The sequence below is a fragment of the Trachinotus anak genome, unplaced genomic scaffold (assembly GCF_046630095.1).
Source record: "Trachinotus anak isolate AG129_WGS33_773 ecotype Australia unplaced genomic scaffold, CSIRO_AGI_Tana_v1 ptg000024l, whole genome shotgun sequence".
Classification (NCBI taxonomy): Eukaryota; Metazoa; Chordata; class Actinopteri; order Carangiformes; family Carangidae; genus Trachinotus; species Trachinotus anak.
In genome coordinates, this window is record NW_027273875.1 from 9100206 (window position 1) to 9122190 (window position 21985).

Genomic DNA, 21985 nt, shown 5'->3' on the forward strand with positions numbered 1-21985 from the left:
GACAGAGAGACAGACATAGAGAGGGAGACTGAGACAGAGAGATCAGAGAGCTGGGGACAGAAGAACAGCGAACGATAAATGAATTCCCAGGAGAAAAGGAGGGACACGAAGAAATTACAGAACAAAAGGAGAAGACAGAAATGACATTTCTTAAGGGACTGCTGTGTGGCATTTGTAGAAGGAAAAATGAAATGTGAGGACCAGAGAGAGATGGAAGGCGGGAGAGGGCATGGGGAGAATGGAATGAGTAAGAGCAAGAAACAAAAGAGAAAGTGTGTGAAAGGTAAGACTAATTTATGAGAAATGAGGCAGGAGTCGGTGAGGCTGGCTGCTGCTGTCTGATGGATTGGGTGGGGGTGGGACAGGGTGCTGCAGGTTGGTGGACAGAGGAGAACCTGTGATATGGATCCTCTGAGGCAGCATTTCAAAAAAAAAAAAAAAAAAGAATGAGCTCTTCAGAAATAGGGGATGAATATAAAACAAAAAACATCACTTCTCTTTGGAGAAGAATCTCCCTGGCAGGTAGGTAGAGCAGAGAGAGGTAAAGGTGAGAAAGAGACTGGGTAGGAAACAAAGAGAGGAAAGCGCAAGGGAATGAGCAAAAAGAAAAAAAAAAATGTGTGAAGTGACAGAGGCGAGAAAGAGTAAGCGAGGAAAAGATGACGGAGATAAAGTGAGATGAGAGAAAGCCGCCTTTGATGCAACTGCTCCTCAACTGTGGCAGTTTGGAAGGAGGGGTGCACGTGTGGTTGTGGTTGTGTGTGTTTGTGTGTGTGTGTGTGTGTGTGCGCACAGGCATGCACGTGTGCAACCCTCTGAGTGTATGCAAGTATCTCTTATAATAAAGTTCACATAAGCGTGAAAGGTGGGATTGATGATAAGGCAGCTGCTCATTTGTAGTGCATAAGGAGTTGATTCCCACATGCTCCAAGTACACAAACACACAGACACACAATCGCTCACGCACAGGCAGACAGAAGAGCTGCCTCTGAAGGTATCGAGAAACACTTGGGGCCTACAAAATATTCAAGGCTCTCCTCTCGACAGCATCCCCTCCCAAAGCTTGCTGACAGAGGAGCAATGTGAACCTCCTCTTTCAAGCAGCGCACTGTCTTTATTCGCCCTAGTCTTACAGCACGCTCGTACTGTATCAAAGCCACAACACACTCTGCCGTGTGAAGTGCCATCAACGTACATGGCGACGCACACCTTCTCCTCCTCACACACGCTCTGCGGTCTCTTCATGTCTCTCTTTCTATCTCTCTCGCTCGCGCACGCACAACTTTGAGAGAACAGAGAGGGGAGCAGAGTGGGGCTGGCGGTGGCGATGAAAGACGGTGATGAAGGTGCGGCAGTAAAATACACTGTAGATGTCATCTATCTACTGATGGAGAGAACACATCACACAGGAACACGGCCTTTTAAGTTCACTCTCTTTGAGCCCAATATAGACGTGGGCCAGCAGCACACATTTGTGTGACCACGTGGGCTGGTACATACACAAACCGACACATATAAACAAACACATATAACCTCTTTTCCTCCACCTCTCTCCAATTACGCAGCCAATTCCACAGGGACTAAACCCAAGGGAAGGCAGCTGGACGCAAGGCTTATTAATCATATCATCACCCTACATGCATTCCTTTGTGACCTCATGAACTATTGATGGGCTGCCATGTCAGGGGTCTCTTACAGCCGTGAGTTTTTTTTTGCTGTGGAAAGCTGCAATAGCCAAAAAAAGAAATAAATAAGATAATAATAATAGGCCTAATGATGTCAGATGTCATCTCTGACCCCTATAATTCCACAGATTCAGATTTATTGCAGATCATTATGCACTGTGCCTGTGTGCATCCACTGAGATGTTGTGTTTGCTTGTTTGTGTAAAAATACTCGTGTTGTGGTCAAAGTCATATAAAGAGGGTGGCTGGCTCAGGGTTTGTTATCTGCGGGACTCCACAATGGGCCAAGGCACATAATACAGAGCATGAACCCCAAGGCAGCCACCCATTTTTTATGGCATTGTACTACACACACACAAACATATACACACACACACACACACACACACACACACACACACACACACACACACACACACACACACACACACACACACACACACACACACACACACACACACACTCCCTTGTATAAATAAACACGCACAGCACACCTACACCGAAGCGCACAGTTAAACACACAAAGACCGACTTGGAACCTGTCAAGTGCGAACAAACTGATGACAAGACGGCGACAGATGGATTCACTGAGGAGAGACGAGCCACGCATTCAACTCAATTAGCAACGTGCTGCTGCATGACGCCGATGGGATATGGAATCTTACCATGACTGGCAACCTGTCAATCGAGCAACAGAGCCGCAAAACAAGTATCATGCACGACGCAATGAATTAAATTTAATAAACCAATAAATAAATTAATTTATGAATAAATGGTATAAACCCATGGAATGGCAGCTCTGCATCAAAAAACAGGGCATAATGTGACCAGGGAGCCTAAATATCCCCAGGCGCGCACACACAAAGAAGAAAACTGGCAGCGGGGAAAGAAGAGGAGGAGGAGGAGGAGGAGGAAGCAGTGGGGAGAGACAGAGAAGAGAGAAGAGAAAGAACAATGGCTGCTTCCCTCTTCCCCTCTTGCTCACACACGGTACCTGTGTGAACATTCGCAGGCTCTGTTCATACATTATCCTGCCATGGTACCTAATGAGCCAGGCATCTCCACCCTGACACTTACGCTTGGCTAGGCAACCCTTATTACAGTGTGGAGGCACACACATACACACACACACACAAAATATTCTGAACTGACCACCACCGCAGTGGCTGTGTGATTAGGGAGCCTGGTTGAGATGTAAAGGAGCTCGCCATATTCAAATGCATCTTTATTGTCTGTCAGAAGGAATCCGTGTGTAATGGTTTACGTGTGTTTGTGTGTCAGTTTCACATACGTCAAGTTCTTAGTTCTTACAAATACATGAAGCAGTGTGAAGGCTGCTGGCGAATATGGGGACAGACACCATGTGCCCCTTCTGAGTTGTTGGTTATTACCGAAGCTTCATTGTTCATGACGGCAAACAAAATTGCTCTTTTTGCTGCTTTTTTACGACGGCATACTTAAAAAAAAAAAAAAAAAAAAAACACAAAAGCATGTCTATCTTGTCTGGCAACATACCAGTCAGTGCCAGGATGTACCCTGCAGTGCTATGATTGTTTTGGCTGCTTCTATATAAAAAGCCCTTCCATTTCAAAAGAGCCTCCTACAACTGTGTAAGTGGTAAACCAGCAGGAGTGTGGGAGGCCAATCAGCTGCAAGTAGGGGCAACACGGTAAAAGTTGGTCAAATAAACATCAAACGTCACAACAGCATGCCAGTGTGGAGTGGAGGCGGGAGAACTGCTTTGAAATTGGGGATGAATGGCTTGTTGGTTAAACACATGAGATACTCAGTTTGACCCTCAAAGCTCAAAGAATAAGAAGAAAAAAGAAAATGTAAGAAAGAAACCAGAGATTGTTCTTTTTTTCACTTTAATCTAAGATTAGATGCCTGGACTGGAGGTGATGTAATCTAATTCATCTTGCAATCTTTCTGTGAGAAGTGATTGCTGTGGCTCAGCAGCTGATTGTGATTTTCAGCAGTGGGGGGTTGGTGTAGTCTGACCATCATTACACTTAAGAGGGATAAAAAAAAAAAAACACTAACTTCAAAGCAGTTGCACCGAGACTTGATAGCAAGTCTTCTGTTGTCCCTTTTTCATTGGAACTTGATAGCTTATACTGAAATTATACTGAAGATCTTTTCCTGAAAAAAAAAAAAAAAAAAGTATGAGGAGTGGGATGCTGTCATATTAAAATACAAGGTATCGTTGTATCATTCAACAAAAAATCCCCAACTGTGTTTTCATAAAAAGGAGAAATAATTGTGTTGATTCAGTGAAACTACAATTACTGGTTTTTAATATGATTTGCGTAATGTAAGTTAATATCTTATGCCACTAAAGTAAGTGGATCAGAGAGTATTCATCATTACACAGTTCTGAGAAATATGATGCCATATCAGATTTTTGTGTATCAGCATCAGGAACAGTTGACAAGCACTGTTTCAAGTCATAAAGCTATTAGAAATGTAGATGTACTGTAAATATATGCAGAAACTTTGACTACAGTTACTGCCTTATCACATTTACTTTTCGCCTGTACCAAAGCAACCTTATTTCTCTTGTGTTCTCTGTTTATCTGATGAGTAATTTCATTTTTATCTATGAAAGCAATAGAAATCATTTTTGAAACTCTTTCAAAAATGAATTAGGATTCAAAAGAGGACAACTGTGGGGAGTACAGATGTTCCTGCAGTGCATCTGTGGGCGTGATGGCTATCACAAACACACCCATGAGATCAGCATGTTTTAAAAAAAAAAATGTTACATAGACAAGAAGCGACATATTTTACTAACACTGCACAGCCGACACTTAGCTAATTCCCTCATGTGCTGTGCTCAGCTGTAAGACGCCTGGGTAGGCACCAATCAGGCTGTAAATACAGGGGACAATGCAGAGGAAAGCTACCACTTCCCTTGTCTGTCTCTGTTACAGTCTCATGCACATGAGATGCAGTAATATTATTCCTGCAGTTGTATGAACATCTCGCTGTGCCATTTATTATTTTTTTTCAATGTCTTGATTTTGACACTTTGTAACGGCTATACATTATCCTGATTAAGGTGAGCTTGTCTGCGTAGAGTGTAATTTCAAAAACCCTGCGTGTCAGTGTGTGTCTCTCACATGCGATGTGCGTGCATGTCTTCTGTTTGTGTCCGAGTGTGTGCATATTTGTGCGAGCGGATGCAAACTCAGTATTCCAGGTCACAGTGGCTGCAATCTCACAGGAGGTTTAACCTTGGTAAATCCACTATTAGGTGTTCAGAGAATGATGATGTGAGCAGTAGATCCTCCCCGATGGTTTCACTTTCTATGAGCATCCAGCAGGTCACAAATAGAGAAGCTACGGGGGTATTACAAGGTCAAAGGTTGGCTAACTCTCAATATGATGACAATTCCAAGCTGGCATTTTCATTTCCTGAAGAGACTGATTCCCCCGTGGCAGCTGAGGCCAAAGATGTTTGCTTATTTTTTTGTTCAAATAAGTTTGCTTTTAAGACGGAGAATTCATAGCGCAAATACACAGTGTGGTATCGCTGTGCGCACAAGTAACTCTCTTTGCATTCACATACACTGCATACCTGAAGAAAATTCTGATAAATATGGCTTTCCAATGCATACACATGCATAAAATCAGACCATGGCTATCTTACACAAATGTGCCTTTTTTTTTGTCCTTTTAATTTTGTCCTTCAAATGTCTTCAGAGGTGCAGCCGTGCAGCCGACCAGCGGGAGTAGCTGATGTTTTTAATGGCACATGGTTTGTCTCCTGGTGGTGCGATAAACATGGGGAAGAGATTAAAACCCCAGGCTTTCTTCCACAATCTCCTGCCTTCATCCTCCTTCCCCTTGCAGTGGTCATGCAGGGCCAGCACAGCAGATTCTAATTCAAAACCAAACCCATCCGGCTTATGGTGCATACTGGAGGCTGAAAATACACATGACTTCAGTAACATTGATAGGGGTGGGTCAGATGACAGACAGGTGACAAGGAGAGGAGGCTTCTGTACCGTTTAATCACCAACCTGTCTAGCATGTCTCATCGGGGCTCGTTGCAGCAGGAACGCGCGCAGCTACTACTGTAATGCTGACGCTGATTTTGAGATGGGCCTGTTGGGTCGCTGATGTCAGGACGTGGACCGCAACAAACGCCCTGAAGAGGAAGAAGCGGGGTCAAAAGCCAGGCTCTCTGCTTCAATGCCATGCCTCCCTAGTGAGCCGCAGGTTGGCCACAAAGCCAGCTCACCTGGGAGCTGATGAGCTGTAGCAGTTATTAAGAGTGGCTAAACACATCATTTCCTTTGTCACTGTGATTAGGCCAAGGCGAGGGGCCCCCAGGTGGAGGTAGACCCGGAGTGTATGATTAGCTCTGCCATTTAAATGACATTCACACTAATCGCTAATATCAGGTCTGTCATGGTGAGAGAATACAATGAGGAATCTGTCAGCTCATGTTGGAAGGCTGGAGCAATGCAAGGAAAAGCGCAGGAATATCTGATTCCACTTGATGCGAAATGCTGTGTCAATCAGTTAAGTCAGGCACAGCGGCTGATTGTTTTACTCTGCATCAGTGCTGCTATACAGTAGTCACAGAGCACCGAGGAGCTGTGATCTGTAAACACTACAACTCCCGTGGAACCAACAGGGATTCGGTTGTTTAAAAAGGGATTGGCGGTGGAGGATATTAACCACCAAAGAAGACCTGGCCCTTGTAAAACAGAAAAAAAAAAAAAAAAAGCTTCTGAAAAAACCCTGTATTGAAGCTCTGTTCAAATGGGGTTTATTCTCTTGTAAAACAGCACCAGACATTTGCTTGCACAGCTATTTGGACGAGAATTTAAAGAATTGGTTAACTTTTCTTCTCCTGCTGGAAATTCATGTCTGAAGTCGAGCCATCTTTAAAACTCAAATGACCCTGCTCTCTCTCCCTTGCCTGAACAAAAGAAGGCATTATCAAACCTCACTCTCAGCAGCGCTAGATCCATTTGGTAAACAGCCTGTGTCCTACAGTAGTAATCAGAGGGTATTTTTGAGGGATTTGCAGGCTGGCCAGGAGGCATCCGCTGGAGTGATCTCTAATTGCTAGAAGCGGAGGCCTAGACTGCCTGGCGCTCTTTTGAAGCCATCGGCAGCAGCTTCCAGCCAGAGAAGCCAGCAGGGGGAGGCTTCCTACTGAGCCACTCTCCTTTTTCTTTATTTCCTTCTCTTTCTCCCCCTCACCATGCCTTCATTCTACTTTTCCTGCTTTTCTCGCGCTCAGTCCACCTTCTCTCCATCCTCTTATTTTCCTTCCCATTTCTTCTCTAACTGTACTTGTTCCCTTTCCCCACTCCCTTTTTCCCCTCCTCTCCTACTCAGTCAATGAGCCAGCAATCACTTTGCAGACAGACATCCTCTGCTCAGTCGGCCATGTTCAATCCCCAGCACCGGTGGCTGATGAGGCATTGTGGTGACGTCAAACACCGGGGCTTTTCAGGGAGCAAGTTAACCTGTGGAGGTGCAGCACTGCTTCCCAGGTTACAGGACTCATACTGGCAGTCCTTGTATAAAATAATGAATGTAATATGCCAAAGAGATGAGAGATAATGAGGCCAATTATTTTTTTTCTTCTCGCCCAATGAGGTGGGAGAGGCGAATTTATGTCAAATAGTTGGTGTATAATGGCACCTAATACCACTCAAGTCTTTGTAACTGTATAAGCTTTTCTATCTTGGGGCGAAGACTTTTGCTCTCTAAAGCATAGTTTTGAAATTGTGACAAACACATACACACAACACCACAGCCACTAAATAATAATATGATATTGTTTGACAGTTGGGCAGTGTTGCATATTTGTAGGCTTGGGAATACAAAAAAGGTTAAAAAAAAACTGCATCCACACACGTACAGTCGCACAGAGACACAACCAGTTTTTTGGTTGTTTGGAAGGCAGCTCGCTCAGTGTGACATTGACTCCTCAGTGCCAATTCCACACTGGGAGCTGCACTTGCTAGCTTTGCTGCCAATCCAGGTAAAGAGATTACAGACACACACAATGCAGCCTTCTGTTCGTCTGCCAAGAAGAAAACCAACCCTTTAAGCCCATAGAAAAAAAAGGCCTATACACAAATTCACACAGCATTGGCCCCGACCTTGCACAAAACCAAGAATCCCCTTCTTCTCCAGGAACACGGCTTCTAATATGCGCCTCGCTCAGTGGCTCTCTCATACAAAGCAGCCTCGTGACTGAAACAATTCAGCCTCCATTTCTTTATCCTGGTCCCTAACACTGTTGCGCATTACTATTACTTGCATCATTCAAATAAAGAAGGAATTTGGCTTACAATCAGTCACACAGTCTTTAAAGCTACCCTAATGGGTGCTGTCTGGTTACAAACTATTATAAAACAATATGAAAGAAAGTTACACTGGGATTTCATCATCTTTCTTTATGGCGTAATTAAAAAGGTGAGAGAGGACCTGCGTTATCACCCAAAATAGACACAGGTGCCACCTTCAATATTTTTACTCACAATAATTAACAAACTTGTTGAAAACTGAGAACTTGATGAGAACTGCAGGGCTAACGCTGGTTTTTAGGAGTACAGATTTTTGCAGCACATGAATCAAACAATCACTGTGGTGTGCAGTTTTGACCCAATTAATCAGCTACTCATAATTGTAAAAGAGTAATTTAGCATTGCAATGTACTAATTTGCATTGTATATACTTATCGTTTTGGGATTCATGTGGATTAGTCATGATGCTGAGAAGCTGCTTGTGAATAATCAAATCAGAGGAAGTGTATATCTATGCTACGTATGTCCCCTAGAAAGGGTCCAATGTGGATTATGTGCTTGGAATTATGCTACAGAGATGTGTTGATGAAGAGAGTGGTGATGTGGTGGGGTGGGGGTGGGGGTGGGGTCGGGGGGGCCTAATTATGGTTGTGACAAAAGTAGCACTTATTAAAGGATGCCTATCAGTAGCAAGACAAAGAATGCATCTATCATCTGCTTTACTTTTTGAATCACAAATGAAACCCAGACGCGTTGGCGGATGACGATGCACGCTACTGTGCCACTCTTTCATCGCCACTATCTCCATCCCCTCCTCTAAAACATGCCATTTCTCTCACCTCAGCAACACTCTCCCTGGCACTACCAATTGTGTTTGACAGTAAAATCACATTTTAGATCATAGATCATATGTCAGCCTGTAGGACGGGAGTAGGCAGGGGATGACAGAATGATTTTGACTCGGGGCTATTCCAAAAGCTTTTATTTCCCACCCGTGTAGCTCGTCCTGTCATCCAGCGCTGGCACGTGAAGTCATGTTGAGGGTGTTGGGAATGACGACTGGTATGTGACTACTGTACTCATGGAAAACACACACACACACACACGCGCACACACACACACACACACACACACACACACACACACACACACACACACACACACACACACACACACACACACACACACACACACACACACACAGAAATCTGGACCTCCTGCACTGGTGAATAAACCATCCAGAATTTAACAGAAGAAATATGTGATTACAAATGTACACATTCCTGATTTCCTATTTTCTGTCACAAAATGAGAGTCAGGTGAAGAAAAGAAAGCTGAAGGGAGGCGGAGTGGCGGGGGACACTGCAGCAGAACGTGGAACAATAGGCGCCCTCTGGCATCAACCTCTGGACAGCCCAAGCTGCTCACCAAAGACACTGAACTCACCCACAATGAACTGCTGCAGTGGGAAGGGAAGGCTTTAGAGAGTTCAATTTCCAACACAATTGGCCGTATTCTACTCCTTTAAATGCCAAGGAGATGGTGTGCAGCGTGTGCCTTTGTGAGGAGCTTTGCTTACAGCGAGTGTCCTCTAGCAGGAGAGACAGAGAGAAAGACGAGAGAAACGCAGGCATGGCGAGGGCAGGCAGGGTGGGGAGAATGGTGTGGGACAGAAATAGTGCAACTGTGTAAAAGAAAAGGAAGAAAGAATAAGACTGAGTGACTGGGAGAGACAGAGTAAAAAAAAAAAAGAAAGTATGGAGAAAACGAGAAGGGTAGAGAATGTCTCCTCTGGCTGTCGTTTCGCCTGCCTCCCAGGGACCGACCGTCTGAAGGACAATGCTGCTACTAGTGGAGTGTGACGTTTGTCCTCTATCCAATTCACCACAGGCCCAAAGAAAACACACTTACAATCAAGTGCTGATCATGCATCTCATACACAATAAACAAACAAAATACAATACAGCCTCTATGTAAAAAAAGCTTAATGGGAAAAATAAAAAGGCACTGAGATAACATTCAAATGAGGTGATATGAAGTCATAGTGTGAGCCACAGCAAGATCACCTTTAACTGCTGTGATCTGATAGCCAGCTCCTTTGTTTTTGAAGGAGATATTTCACTTCACATCTCCATAATATAGTGTTACTATTTGCTCCTTTCTCTACATTGTTTTTAATTTGCTTGTAGTAGAAGCATTATTTTTTGTAACCTCACAAATGCTCGAGTAAATATAAATGTGCTTGCTGGCCGCAGGGACATTTGCTTCCCATCTCCTTATTTTAGCTCAGCAAAAAGGTAGCTACTAAGGCCCCTGTTCTTCAGGGTTTTCAGTCAGAGCAGATTTAAAATGAAGTTGTAAGCCAGGCGACACACTTGTAAAGTACAGTATGTTTGTGCATTTATAACAGCATTTCAGGCTATCAAGAAAAACAGTAAAGGTGGCATCAGCTATTAGAAATACACTCTTTCCTGTGGGGCTTTGCAAAACATGCGAGTAACAAAGTGGACTGTTATTTTAGGGAGTTGCAATTATGGAAAAGGCACCGTGGTTTTAGAAGAATTGCAGATGTAACATCTGAATTGTTAAATAAAGGATGTGTTATTTCTATTGCAGTGCTGCAGAAAAAAAAACAAAAAAAAAAAAAACAGGAATTATTTTTTCATGAATCAATCTGTAAGATAAAAATGAACACAGGTGGGGAATTGATTTGGACTGCAGGCTGCCAGATGCCCATCACTAGATCGGTAGGGAGTGGTAAAGTGGGCCCAGGCACTGGTTTCACTGATAATATATTCAGTGTCCTTTCGTTTGTGGTCACAGGGCAGCCGAGCCATTAATATTACACAATCACACCAATGGCTCTGATGAATTATTCAGATTTTCTTATGGGTCTGTAATATACTATGCAATTCATCTGGAAGTCCTGTTGTGTTTTTTAAGATGAAAGCAGTGAAAATGTACTGTTTCAAAATTCCCATTGGGACAAAATATCAAGATGCTACTTAGAAGAAACAGAAACTGCAGAAAGAACTGCACCTGCCGTCTGCCTCAGTGTCACACTCAATATGAATACGTCCGCTGTCATCAGAAAAATTGCCACAGAGGCTGTTTCTCCATCATTGTCTTCATTTGAAGGGCATTTTGCTGCCCAAAGGCAAACGCCTAACACACTCCCTGAGCGCGGCGCCCATCCCCTTGCACAGAGGGCTGGCGGTGCAGCAGACAGAAGAGAGAGACAAGCGAGAAATAAGGGAGAGAGAGACAGAGACAGAGAGAGAGAGAGAGAGAGAGAAGCCTTCGTCTCAAAGTAGACCTCACACTGGGTTCTGTCACTACAGATCAAAATCCCCTCAAAGCCATAGATCACTTCCACTATAGTTCACATGTTCCGCACTTAGAAACTGTTTACCAGACTCAAAGAGTTCGTCTGCACAGCGTACACACATGCAGAGTACACACACAGATACAGATACAGTAGAAGAAGGAAGACGGAGAGAACAAAAAAAGTAAATAAAAAAAACGCAGCTTTCAATCCAACCCAACTGCACTTAAACATTTATGCACATTGTGAGGATGAGTTGCTTGGTACAAAAAAAAAAAAAAATAAATAAAATAAAATGTTTACATCTATATGGCAAAACAGTGCTCAGCTCAGCTCAGCTCAGTGAAATGGTGCGATGCCAGCTCTGCCTACAAGTGAGCTGAGTGGTGTGACAAACAGAGAAGTGTCTGCTCCTTTTTCTTGTGGAAATACCTGTCAGTGCCTGTCGACTGCTCACGCACACAATGATACATGGACACAGACACAGCCAGGGACAGTCTGTCTCCTAAAAGTTCCTTTAACGTACCTATGCGAGGATTCATAGCCAATAATGGCCACTGCACGGGGCTCAGGGTAAGTGACAGGCTTGTAGATGCTTACTGGTGGGTAAGTCAGGCCTGCAAGCAGAGCGCGCTTGCCTTAAATACACAACACCGCATTGTGGTGCAGGGAGGAAACCTGTCTTTGGAAAGTCCTCTGCTTGAGAGAGAAACGTCCCCTCATCTAAGATAAGGAGCCGATGAGAGAGAGAGATAAAGTCAGTGCTTCTACTGGGTCTTATCTGATGCTGTTATCTGACTGCACAGCACCCACCATCTCACAATCTTTACACCCTTTAAGCACCTCTCTGAAACACTCACACCAGCATCATCACAGGCACATACACACACACACACACACACACACACACACACACACACACACACACACACACCATCTAATGCTCAAACATTCTAAACACCGTACCAGCTTATTGATTACTTTGACACGCTCCCATTGTTGAACAGATGGTACACCTAATATCATGTGAAATGGAACTGTTCTGTGTTATCTCATGGGGAAAGGACATAAAATGACTATTTTCTCACCTTTCAGAAAGACAGAGCAAAAATGGAGCGAAAGGGAACAGAAGCTGTGCACTTACCTCTATGTCTGTTAGTAGTCTTATCAAACATAAGCATGGCATCATCAACCTGGAAGACACAAGAGAAGTTCTGACATGAGCATCTTTTCAGCAAGTACTTCATGTCACCCCCCCCCTTGAATCACATCCCTTCTACTCTCTGTAATTACTCTTAGAATATATATTCTCGCTGATTTCTTTCCAAGCACCTCTCTGCTACATAATCATCCTACGGTCACAGGATTATTGTCAGGTTACCATTTTCATACCTGACTGTAGTTTTAATAGTAAAGTACTTGGAGCGATCTCAGTGGATTTCACTCATTGTCTGGATTAAATGTGTGTCAATGAAAAGAGGAAACAGGAGAGACAAATGGTAATAATGACAAGCAGTGGGAAAGAAATGGAGAAATGTGTGGACAATATGTTTATTTTGATGAACACCGATGTCCAGTCCTGAGAGAGACGGATAGACACATACTACTAAATGAGCATGAGGGGGAAAAAAAGGGATCTGTCCTCATCTCACAGCCGCAGCCACAGCAGCTTCCCCCATAGTCTCATCCCTCATCATGTCCAATAAAGCCACACACAGGCAGACGCCGTTTTTTCCTCACACATCCCTGAAAAACACATCTCTAGGTGCACTCTGCTTCCTATAACTCTGAAGAAATGTTTAAAACACAGAGTGAGGCACGCTCATTTAGCCTGTGATTCTGTGTTGGGAGAAAAATAAAAAGGACAGAGGAGTAGAGAGCATCAGCAGACAGAAACAAAGAGGGAACACTCTGCACCATTTGCTCCCTGGTTATGGTCTCTAGGTGAGTGCGACTGTGTACCGACGAGGCTTGATACTGTGCAGGGGGGAAAGGATGTGCATGCATGCATTGGTCTGTGTTTTTCATGGGAGGGTGACAAAGCTTCGGGAGGAGATAGCAAGAGACAAGAATAGGGGTCTCACTCAAGCCGAACTGTCTGATTGGATAAAGAGAAGTGCCTGGCAGCCAGGCAGACTAGTGCTGGCACACTGTTCATGCCACCCTCTTGCCACACATTTGGCACACAAGACGTTGGCACAGCTTGTAGGACCCGGTTACTCATTGCACGGCTCACAGGCCACATGCTGCACTCAGGCACTTTATGTGCACCGCCCCAAAATATTTCCAATTTGCCAAAAATATCCGGCAACACTCGTATGGATTTGAAGTAACCTATATACACAACACACCTAGATTGAACACATTTAAATCAGCCTCTGTTATGTAAATGATATATTTTCACCCCTTGCAAGAGTATGCTCACCTCAGCACCTGAAGTGGGTGGGGAACAGGTCGACAGGTGGATGCCGGGGCAGAGGTTAAGCACACAAACTTATTACAAAGGATACACCCACTATATGTAGTGTGTCATGCGTGAGTGAGCAGTGCAAATAGTGTTGTCTGCTTTAACTGGAAGGAACTGCTCCATCAACTGTCTTGAGTAAACAATGAAACTAAAGCATCACTCAGTCATGCCCACACTAGGAAAAGTCAGGCAGGCGGCGTGTGTGACGTTTCACAGTAAACATCTGAGGGCGAAACAGAAATTAATTATCAAGTGTGAAAATAAATTCACTAGCCCCACAACTGTGGTGCTGTAGCTTGCACTTTTGCAAAACCACTAATAAAGTCGTTAATTTCCCCAGAAGTGTTTCCTCTTGACGCAGCACACAAACACAAAAATAAGAAAAAAATAAATTAAAAAAATAGCAAAACTAATGAAGTTTGCTGTGTCTCTGAAAAATGTGCTATCTGATGACTGCGTGGTGGGAAAACATATAAAAGTGGTGTACAAATAAACAGCTGCCAAGCAATATCACCTGCAGCAACGGTTTTATAAAGACACATTTATAATGTCAGGTAACCTAACCTCTATCTCATGCCTGGCCATCTAATGAAAATCACATTAAAGTGACAGGAAGTAGGATAACTGGAATTTGTAGCACAGGAGGCTGTGATTTCATTGCCTTAGTATGAAGAACAAAGAGAAACTTTTGGATTGTGTTTCTGCAGTACAGTAACTCCACTGTCACATTCAGTACCGAGCCAGATAATTACACTGTCCCGGAGTTAAATATGAGAAAACTTTTGCTGAAATTCGGCTCATAACACCAGAAACAATTTATAACGTCTCCACATCTGACAGTGTGAAAGCTTCACTGCAGAGCAAAGATGGAATGTCATGTTTACCAACTATGGTAAACGTTTAATTTGACAAGTGTGGCTGACAGCTCGTGATCACTTACACGGGAGACAGAAATATATAGCATTCGACTTCTGTCATCTATTATAAGTAATATTGAAACAGCCAGAAGAGTCTCTACGCAGCGTGCATATGCAGAAGTGGAGACAAGATGGCCAGCACAGATTATTTTGTTTTCTTTGAGAAAATACTATGATGACAACTGTTATTGATTAGTAATGTAGCAATGTAAAAATGATACTGCACCCACAAAAATAATGAACACAACATAAGACAATTTAAGACTTCTGTGCCAATAGCAAGTTTCTTTTGTGAGGTAGCAAACAATAATCACAGATTTGTCGTTGCTGCTTTCAGAGTAAAGAAATGATCTAGTGTCCACATAAAATCTGAGCCGTTTGTATGACGGAAACAGCCCACAGTATCATTACCCATCAGCCACCATGAGTCCTTCATGCAACATGACATTCAAATATCTGCACTCTGTTATTGATAGTATTGCTACTGTAAAGCCATGTACAACCAGACAGCAGAAAGACTGCTACTTTGTAAAATGAAGTGAGGTCTATTAATGGAAGTGTATTATATAAATGTGTGAACTGTGTTGTTGTGACATTATTAGTGGAGGACCATCCTGTCAGCGAGACCCATACAACAAAGAACACAGATTCACAGTAAAGCACTGATGGCCACTTTAACAAAGAATGTGCACATCATGTGAGGGTCACACTCCAGCAGGTCATACAATACAGTCTCCCCTCCTCTCTGTCACTCCCAGTCTCTCTCTCTCTCTCTCCCTCTCCCTCTCTCTCTCTCTCTCTCTGCCACTTGCAGAGTCTATAGAACCATCTCCCGTGCTTCAGGGCTTTTCAATGTAGTTATTCAAGCAGAACACAACTGTGTGCCTCCATCTGATAGAAGGTTAAGGACCTCTTCACTGCTCACAAAAAAGCCCACCACACAGAGGTGAAGCCAGGCTCACCTCAGGGAAGAAATCTTTCTCTGTCCTCCTCCTCCTCCTTCTTTTTCGCTCTTCCTTTTCTCCTGGCTTGGTGAAAAGAAAGGTTCAAAGGATAATGGCTGTCTTATCACTATGTAAAAGGGGAATGGGAACTCCAGCGAAGTGCCTGGCCTTTTGTGACAATGAAGAAAAGAGCAAAAGTCTATTTCACTGTGGTATATGCACTGGAACAGTCCATGACCACTTAAAAAGAGAAGGCTGGTAGAAGACAGTTGGGGGGCAGAAGGCCGGGCAACTCTTTAACTAAACCTGCAGCAAACACATCTGAACCAAATAACCTGCTCCTAAAAAAAAGGGGCTGACAGGAGTGTATTAGGTAGGTGAATTGTTGGCTTTCGAGAAATTCAACTTTAATCTACAATTCAGAGTGAAGTGATATGACCCTTTTTTTTTTGTTATGTTTTGTTTTGATCCCATTCAGTAAATTGCAATTTGATTCACAAGTATTAGCTAAAATTTTAAACCCATTAAATAAATGTGTTTGAGACTATCATCCCTCTTCTGCGTTGGTCACATTAATAAAACAAAACAAGACAAATAATTTCCCACTTTTAAGCACGTAATAAAGCTAGCATGAGCTGCACTGACCTCACATAATAGTGCCAACATCAGTAACAGTAGTAGCAGTAAAAGTAGTAACAGTGCCAGTGGCAGTAGAAGTGGTGGTGAAATACTGATTTAAACAAGGCTGTGGAAGTGGGTGGGTGGGTAAGTAAAGTGAAATAGTTTCAGTGGAAAAGCTGAATGAGTAAATTTTAGAGATACTATTACTTCAGAATGTCTTTATAATTTCTTCCTTTTAGTGTCTGGACACTAATGCTAACAGAGGTAGCAGCCAGCCGCAGCCTCCACAAAGACCTGTTTAAACAAACTAACAAACTAGTCTTTTACAGGTGCTTTGATAGATGAGTAGTGCTCCTGCTGGATGTTGCCATTTTGATTTGATTCATAGTGCATGTGTGTTATACGCAGACGACGATGTACTGTGTATGGAATGTGTCCTCCAAGCGGAGCTGAATGAAAGCAAATACATATTCATGGTGTCCACAGCTGTCCATGTACACATCTGCCACCCAGTGAAAGTGAGGCCTTAAGCACAGCTTACAGACCACATTTATGTTTTGCATACTCCGAGTTTGTCTGATTTTCTTTAGAAGCTAAAAGGTGACCATACTTTCTTTGGTCTTTGGTTTCAGCCCTGGTTGTCCTCTTTGCCTGCCATGTTTGCTTGTGAAATGCAGTCCATTAGCTTCCTGTATTGTGTCGCCTGCGGATAATAGACATGAGTTATTAAGCTGCTTTTCAAGAAACTCTTTAAAAAGATAATAAATAGTTTGAGTTAAAGAATTTGAAGGAATTTATAATGGGTGCACTGACACATCCCATTGAGTTCATCTAAGGTTGTCTGTGGTGCAACCTATGACTACATTTGAGAGTAAAGGAGCTGAGGGGCATATGTCACATGACCCCGGATGAACCCTGTAACACTGCATAAACACATCCGTGCATTTTCTCTCACATGTGCTTGAGCAGCAGGGCTGTACGGTACCTGATTTTAGGAGTGAGAATATGATGACAACCAAACAGAATGCATGGAGTTTATAGGTAGTGCAGACAGATTCAAGTGGAAAAAAAAAAAAAAAAAAAAAACTTAATGCGAAATTTCTGTCACCCTGGTCTGACACAGTGGGAAGAACGACTTCTGTTTCTGTCATATACCATGAGAGTAAACTCCACACCAGGTGCAACCTCTTCCTCTGTATTAATCCATATGTTTGCGCAATCTCAGAAAAATACATAATAATTCAAAGAAAGACTCAAAAAAGACTGCTGAATGATAAATTATGTATCAAAGGACAAAGGCATCAATAAAGGCTAATGTGCTCTGTTTTTGGACAGGAAAACAGCAGAGGTGCCAGGTGACAGGGAGAGATTTAAGAGCTCTGGAAATGAAATATGACAGCGATTTAGATAGGTGTCAAATGCACATTTACATTCAGCCCATGGCTGAAGGCTAGCAGAGGAGCTTTCCTGCAATTTGGGGTTGACACTGATATAGATCATATCTGATGCCAAAGGAATGGAGACGTGAGCCGCAGATAGTGACCTGGGACTGGTTGTGCCCACCCTTTTGTTGAGGCTTTGGGCCCTGTTTAGGGGGCTTTTGTGTTTGGTGCACAGAGATTTCTTCCTTCATCCATTACACTTGCTCTGAACTTCACTTTTACCTGAGTAGAAAGGTGTGTGTGTGTGTGTGTGTATTTATCAGGCAACTTTAATGTCCATTTTGGTGTCAAATTTTGGTTTCATGGTCTACTGGGATTTGTGCTCATCCTGCCAACACTAAAAACAGAGTCTGTGTTATTTTCAGAGCAGATCATTTTGTCAATATGTGGCTAATTCAACTTAAGCAAATTCTGGTATAAATATCTCAAATAAAAAAAGAAAGTTTCCATTTTTACTTCCAGATAAATGACTGTGGTTTGAATTATTGTCATCTACAATGCAATTATGCAAAATCACATGTGATTTTGACCACTGTGTGGTGAAATATTCACAAAGTGGTTAATAACATTAACTTCCATCATAGTGCTCAGAGAGGATCACACTTGGTTAAACTAAAGATCAAGGAGCAGGATTGCTCATGCTGATTAACATCTCGTTCATTTCACTGTCCAGTCAATAGACTCATTAGACTTCCCCCTTCAAAGTGTGACTTCAATATGATATATAAAAGTAATAACCAGACAGATGTAAATTGTCTGGGATTGAGCCAGCAGCTGGTGCTTCGGGAACCCTGCCAAATATGTAGATGGACGACGTATAGAAAACATGCAGTGGGAGACTTCCCATCATTTTATTCTATTTTTCAAAAAGCCCAATTACTCATGGAGTCCCACATCATTTAGAAAGGCTCTTTGCCTATAAATAATAATGATAATAATAATAAACACCTTAATATTGGCAGGTGTGTCAGATAAATATGATTGTCTATTGGCACAACCCAAACCTCAAGAGTCACAAGAAATACAGGTCATATGAGCCACTTCAATCCTGATGTACTCTACAAAAAAAAAAGAAAAAAAAAAGAAATCACATCTTGAGTCGAGAGACCACTGTTTAACTGGAGGATCCAGTTTTAAGCCCCCTTGTTGGCAAGCAACAGTTTTCTTTAAGAGTCTCTGAGACTGAAGAGACTGAATCCCTGCCTTCTCCAGGGGCAACAGTCTGTAGCCGAACCCGCCCCACAGCGGGGCAAAGAGGGTAAAAAAAAAAATCCCTACAGGGATCAATGAAGTATCACATTATTATTATCATTACTATTATGACAGATAAGGGTCATAGTCAAGGAGAAAACTCAGCTGGCACTGCCCCTTCATCAACACTCCCTTTGCAGTGTAGAGCATCTAATATTCTATTACAATGATGGCAATTAACAGAGAAATGATAGCGACCCAGTGACAATGGACAAATTTGTGACAACCCTTTCAATTGTTCTTTTGTAGAGGAAATCTATATCATTGTCTGGGAACGCTGAGCTGCAATGTGCTGCATCCACGCTTGAGCGCTTTTACAAGTGGTGGTTTAACGAGGAGCAGAGGGCAAAATTTTAGCTCCCTATAAGCTCTTGCAATTACACAAGGTGGCAAAAGGGACACTGTTCTTAAGTGTGAGTCTAGATGGACGAGTTGTTTTTTCAGTTCCACGGCGGAGGCCGAGCCAGCTACGTTTAATCTGGAACACAAACTCTTTCTTTCCCAAAAGGAGTATTCCTTATTATAATGGATGAGTGGCAACCCTCAGAAGAACTGATAAAAATGCACGACTGGAGTGCAAATTTAACTCACACATATGCATCTCTCTCTCAAACCCACACACACACACACATACACACACACACCCACACACAGAAAAAGCGTAGTGATGTAGGGTGAACAGGCGCTAGCTTTCAGCCCCATTTCTCTTTATTTTTCTTACAGTAACTGTCTGTTTTATAGTTTCATCAAGCAAAACCTGGTCCTTCTTTTAATTTATAACTATAATTTTTCTACTAATGCCAATTTGCATACAGATTTACAAAGCAATATGACTATTCTATTATATTTTTTGGACTGTTGATAGTATAGATAGAGAGATGGGAAACAAGGGGAGCCACAAGGACAATATAAAATTTCTATTAACGATAGATAATCATATATTTGAGGAATAATTAAAAGATCTTGCACGTCATATAGTATATTGTATATGATTATACTATGAATGACGCCCACTGTATGGTAACACAGAGAATGAGCTGCGAGGGTTCATGTACAGAGTTCATCCATTTTTTATACCTAATTATCAAGAACTGATAGTGACAGAAATATGTGTTTTTTCAAGTGTTTTTCAGCAGTCATCTGACAGAAATTATTGTGTATGTAATTATTAATGATATACACCATGGGCTGAATGTCAACACTTATTCCAGTAACTTTCCTTCATGTTGACATTAACAAAATGGCTTGAGAGGAACACTTGAGGAAGACAATTCCTCATATCTGTCAGGATTACATATTTATGAGGTCCCCAGCTCAGCATCCAAGGAGGTCGCTATGGTGATACAAACTGATGTATATTCTAACAATGAACTTTGTGTGTCAAAGAATGCCTCAGAGCATTGTTGAAATGGTTAGTACTGATCCCACCACAGAGCTCTGTGCAGCTTTCAGATCAGCAAATACACAATTAAAAAGGCAGTCATGCTGAGGCCACTCTAATCAATGTACTGTTACAAAGAAATGTAATGAAAGGATGATGGAGTGATGCCTTCAGGAGGCTGCTACATTGTTAGGGCAGACCGTAACACTGTTGTGGCAAAACAATATTTTATTAGCACATCTCTAGTGCTGGCCAAAGCACTGTCAAAACAAAAAAGCAGTTCAAAAACGAATAATATTTTCTTGTAAACCAACCATATTTCTGGTAAATACTATTTTATGTCTGCTGCACTCTTAAGTAATGCCAATTATGCTGTATACCAATGTAATACTGTCACACTGGGAGTGTTGTTTACCTTACCATTTTCGTACTTCTCAGTAAGATGACAATTAAGGTAGATTCTGTCTGGCACCGTCCTTCAAATCAGCCATCGCTATTACACAGCATATTGTATAATTTGAGAAGAAGCCTGAGCTTTTCATATAGCATTAAAGCCAGCTCAAGATAGCTTTGCAACTAGGCTTAGAGGTGATGTATAGCTCATTTAAAGCTCATTATTTGCTGCCACTTTGACCCTTTTATGCAAAACAGGAAATCATCTGTAAGGTTCTTCCTTCCTATATGAATGGGACTTCAGTATGTTGTGGTGTCTGGGCTTGTGTTTGGCCTCACAGAGGCATGTCCACACAGTTGAGCTCAGTATGCTTGAGGAAGTAGGCCTTGGTCTCGTCCATCAATCCGCCTGTCTTCCTTTGCCAAGCTGCAGGGAACTACCCATTATGGAGTCATTTTATTAATAGGGCCCCTTTCCTCTCCGCCACACTCTTGCAGAGTGCCTCCTCATTCTGTCAGAATGGAGTATGCCTGCAAGCTACCTCCATGAAACTGCTGCACCAGGGCCCTCCCTCATTCTCCCATGTGAAAGCACAGGCTGGGAAATATTGTGCTTTCAAGCTAAAATAGTATTTGGAGAGGTGAGCAATCCCTAAGCCCTAGAGCAAACAGTTTAACATTGAGGACTTATTTAAAATGATGTCCTTCCTCCTGGAAAGCCAATCAGATTTCTCTTTTAGTAGAAACACACACATACACAGAGACAAATACACATAAAACACGTTTTACACAACTGGCCCTTCTTCCTTCCTTGTTAATGTAAATATAGCTGCAAGCAGAGATGACTAGAGGCCAGAAAGAGGTCAGAGGAGATCATGAACTGTTTGGGGAGACTGTGTGAAAACACGATGCAGAAGGGTGTTAGGGAGGGGCCAGGAAGAGGTTTGTTTAAATGGACAAATGGGTTGAACATGTGAGGACAAAAAGGACTACACTGCAATAGTCAACGTGGGGTTAGATACGACACGACATGTTGCACTTTTGATATAGAATAAGTTCATATGTATCCCATATATGATGTTGTGCTTATTTGAACCTAAAATATTCTGACAGTCGAGCAGTCTTTTAGTGTCTCCAGTGTTTGGTGATGCTTTCTCAGTTTGCATCCCTAAGCACTGAAAGTGAAAGGGTCATTTCTGCTGACTGACACATAAAGGTGCTACCAACATCTTCAAGAAGCCCCTCAGATACATATAACTATCATTTTGAGGCATAAAGCAG

The 21985-nt window shown here is 42.5% G+C and overlaps 1 protein-coding gene across 10 annotated transcripts in view; it reads right to left on the reverse strand.

Moving 5' to 3' along the window:
• The window catches only part of LOC139607759 (RNA-binding protein Musashi homolog 2), a 228074-nt gene that overhangs the window by 87571 nt on the left and 118518 nt on the right, over positions 1–21985 (reverse strand). For all 10 annotated transcript variants that reach the window (XM_071460933.1, XM_071460931.1, XM_071460932.1 and 7 more), the window contains one exon: positions 12433–12481. In XM_071460933.1, coding sequence (XP_071317034.1) covers positions 12433–12481 — 49 coding nt within the window. The remainder of the gene's footprint in view (positions 1–12432; positions 12482–21985) is intronic.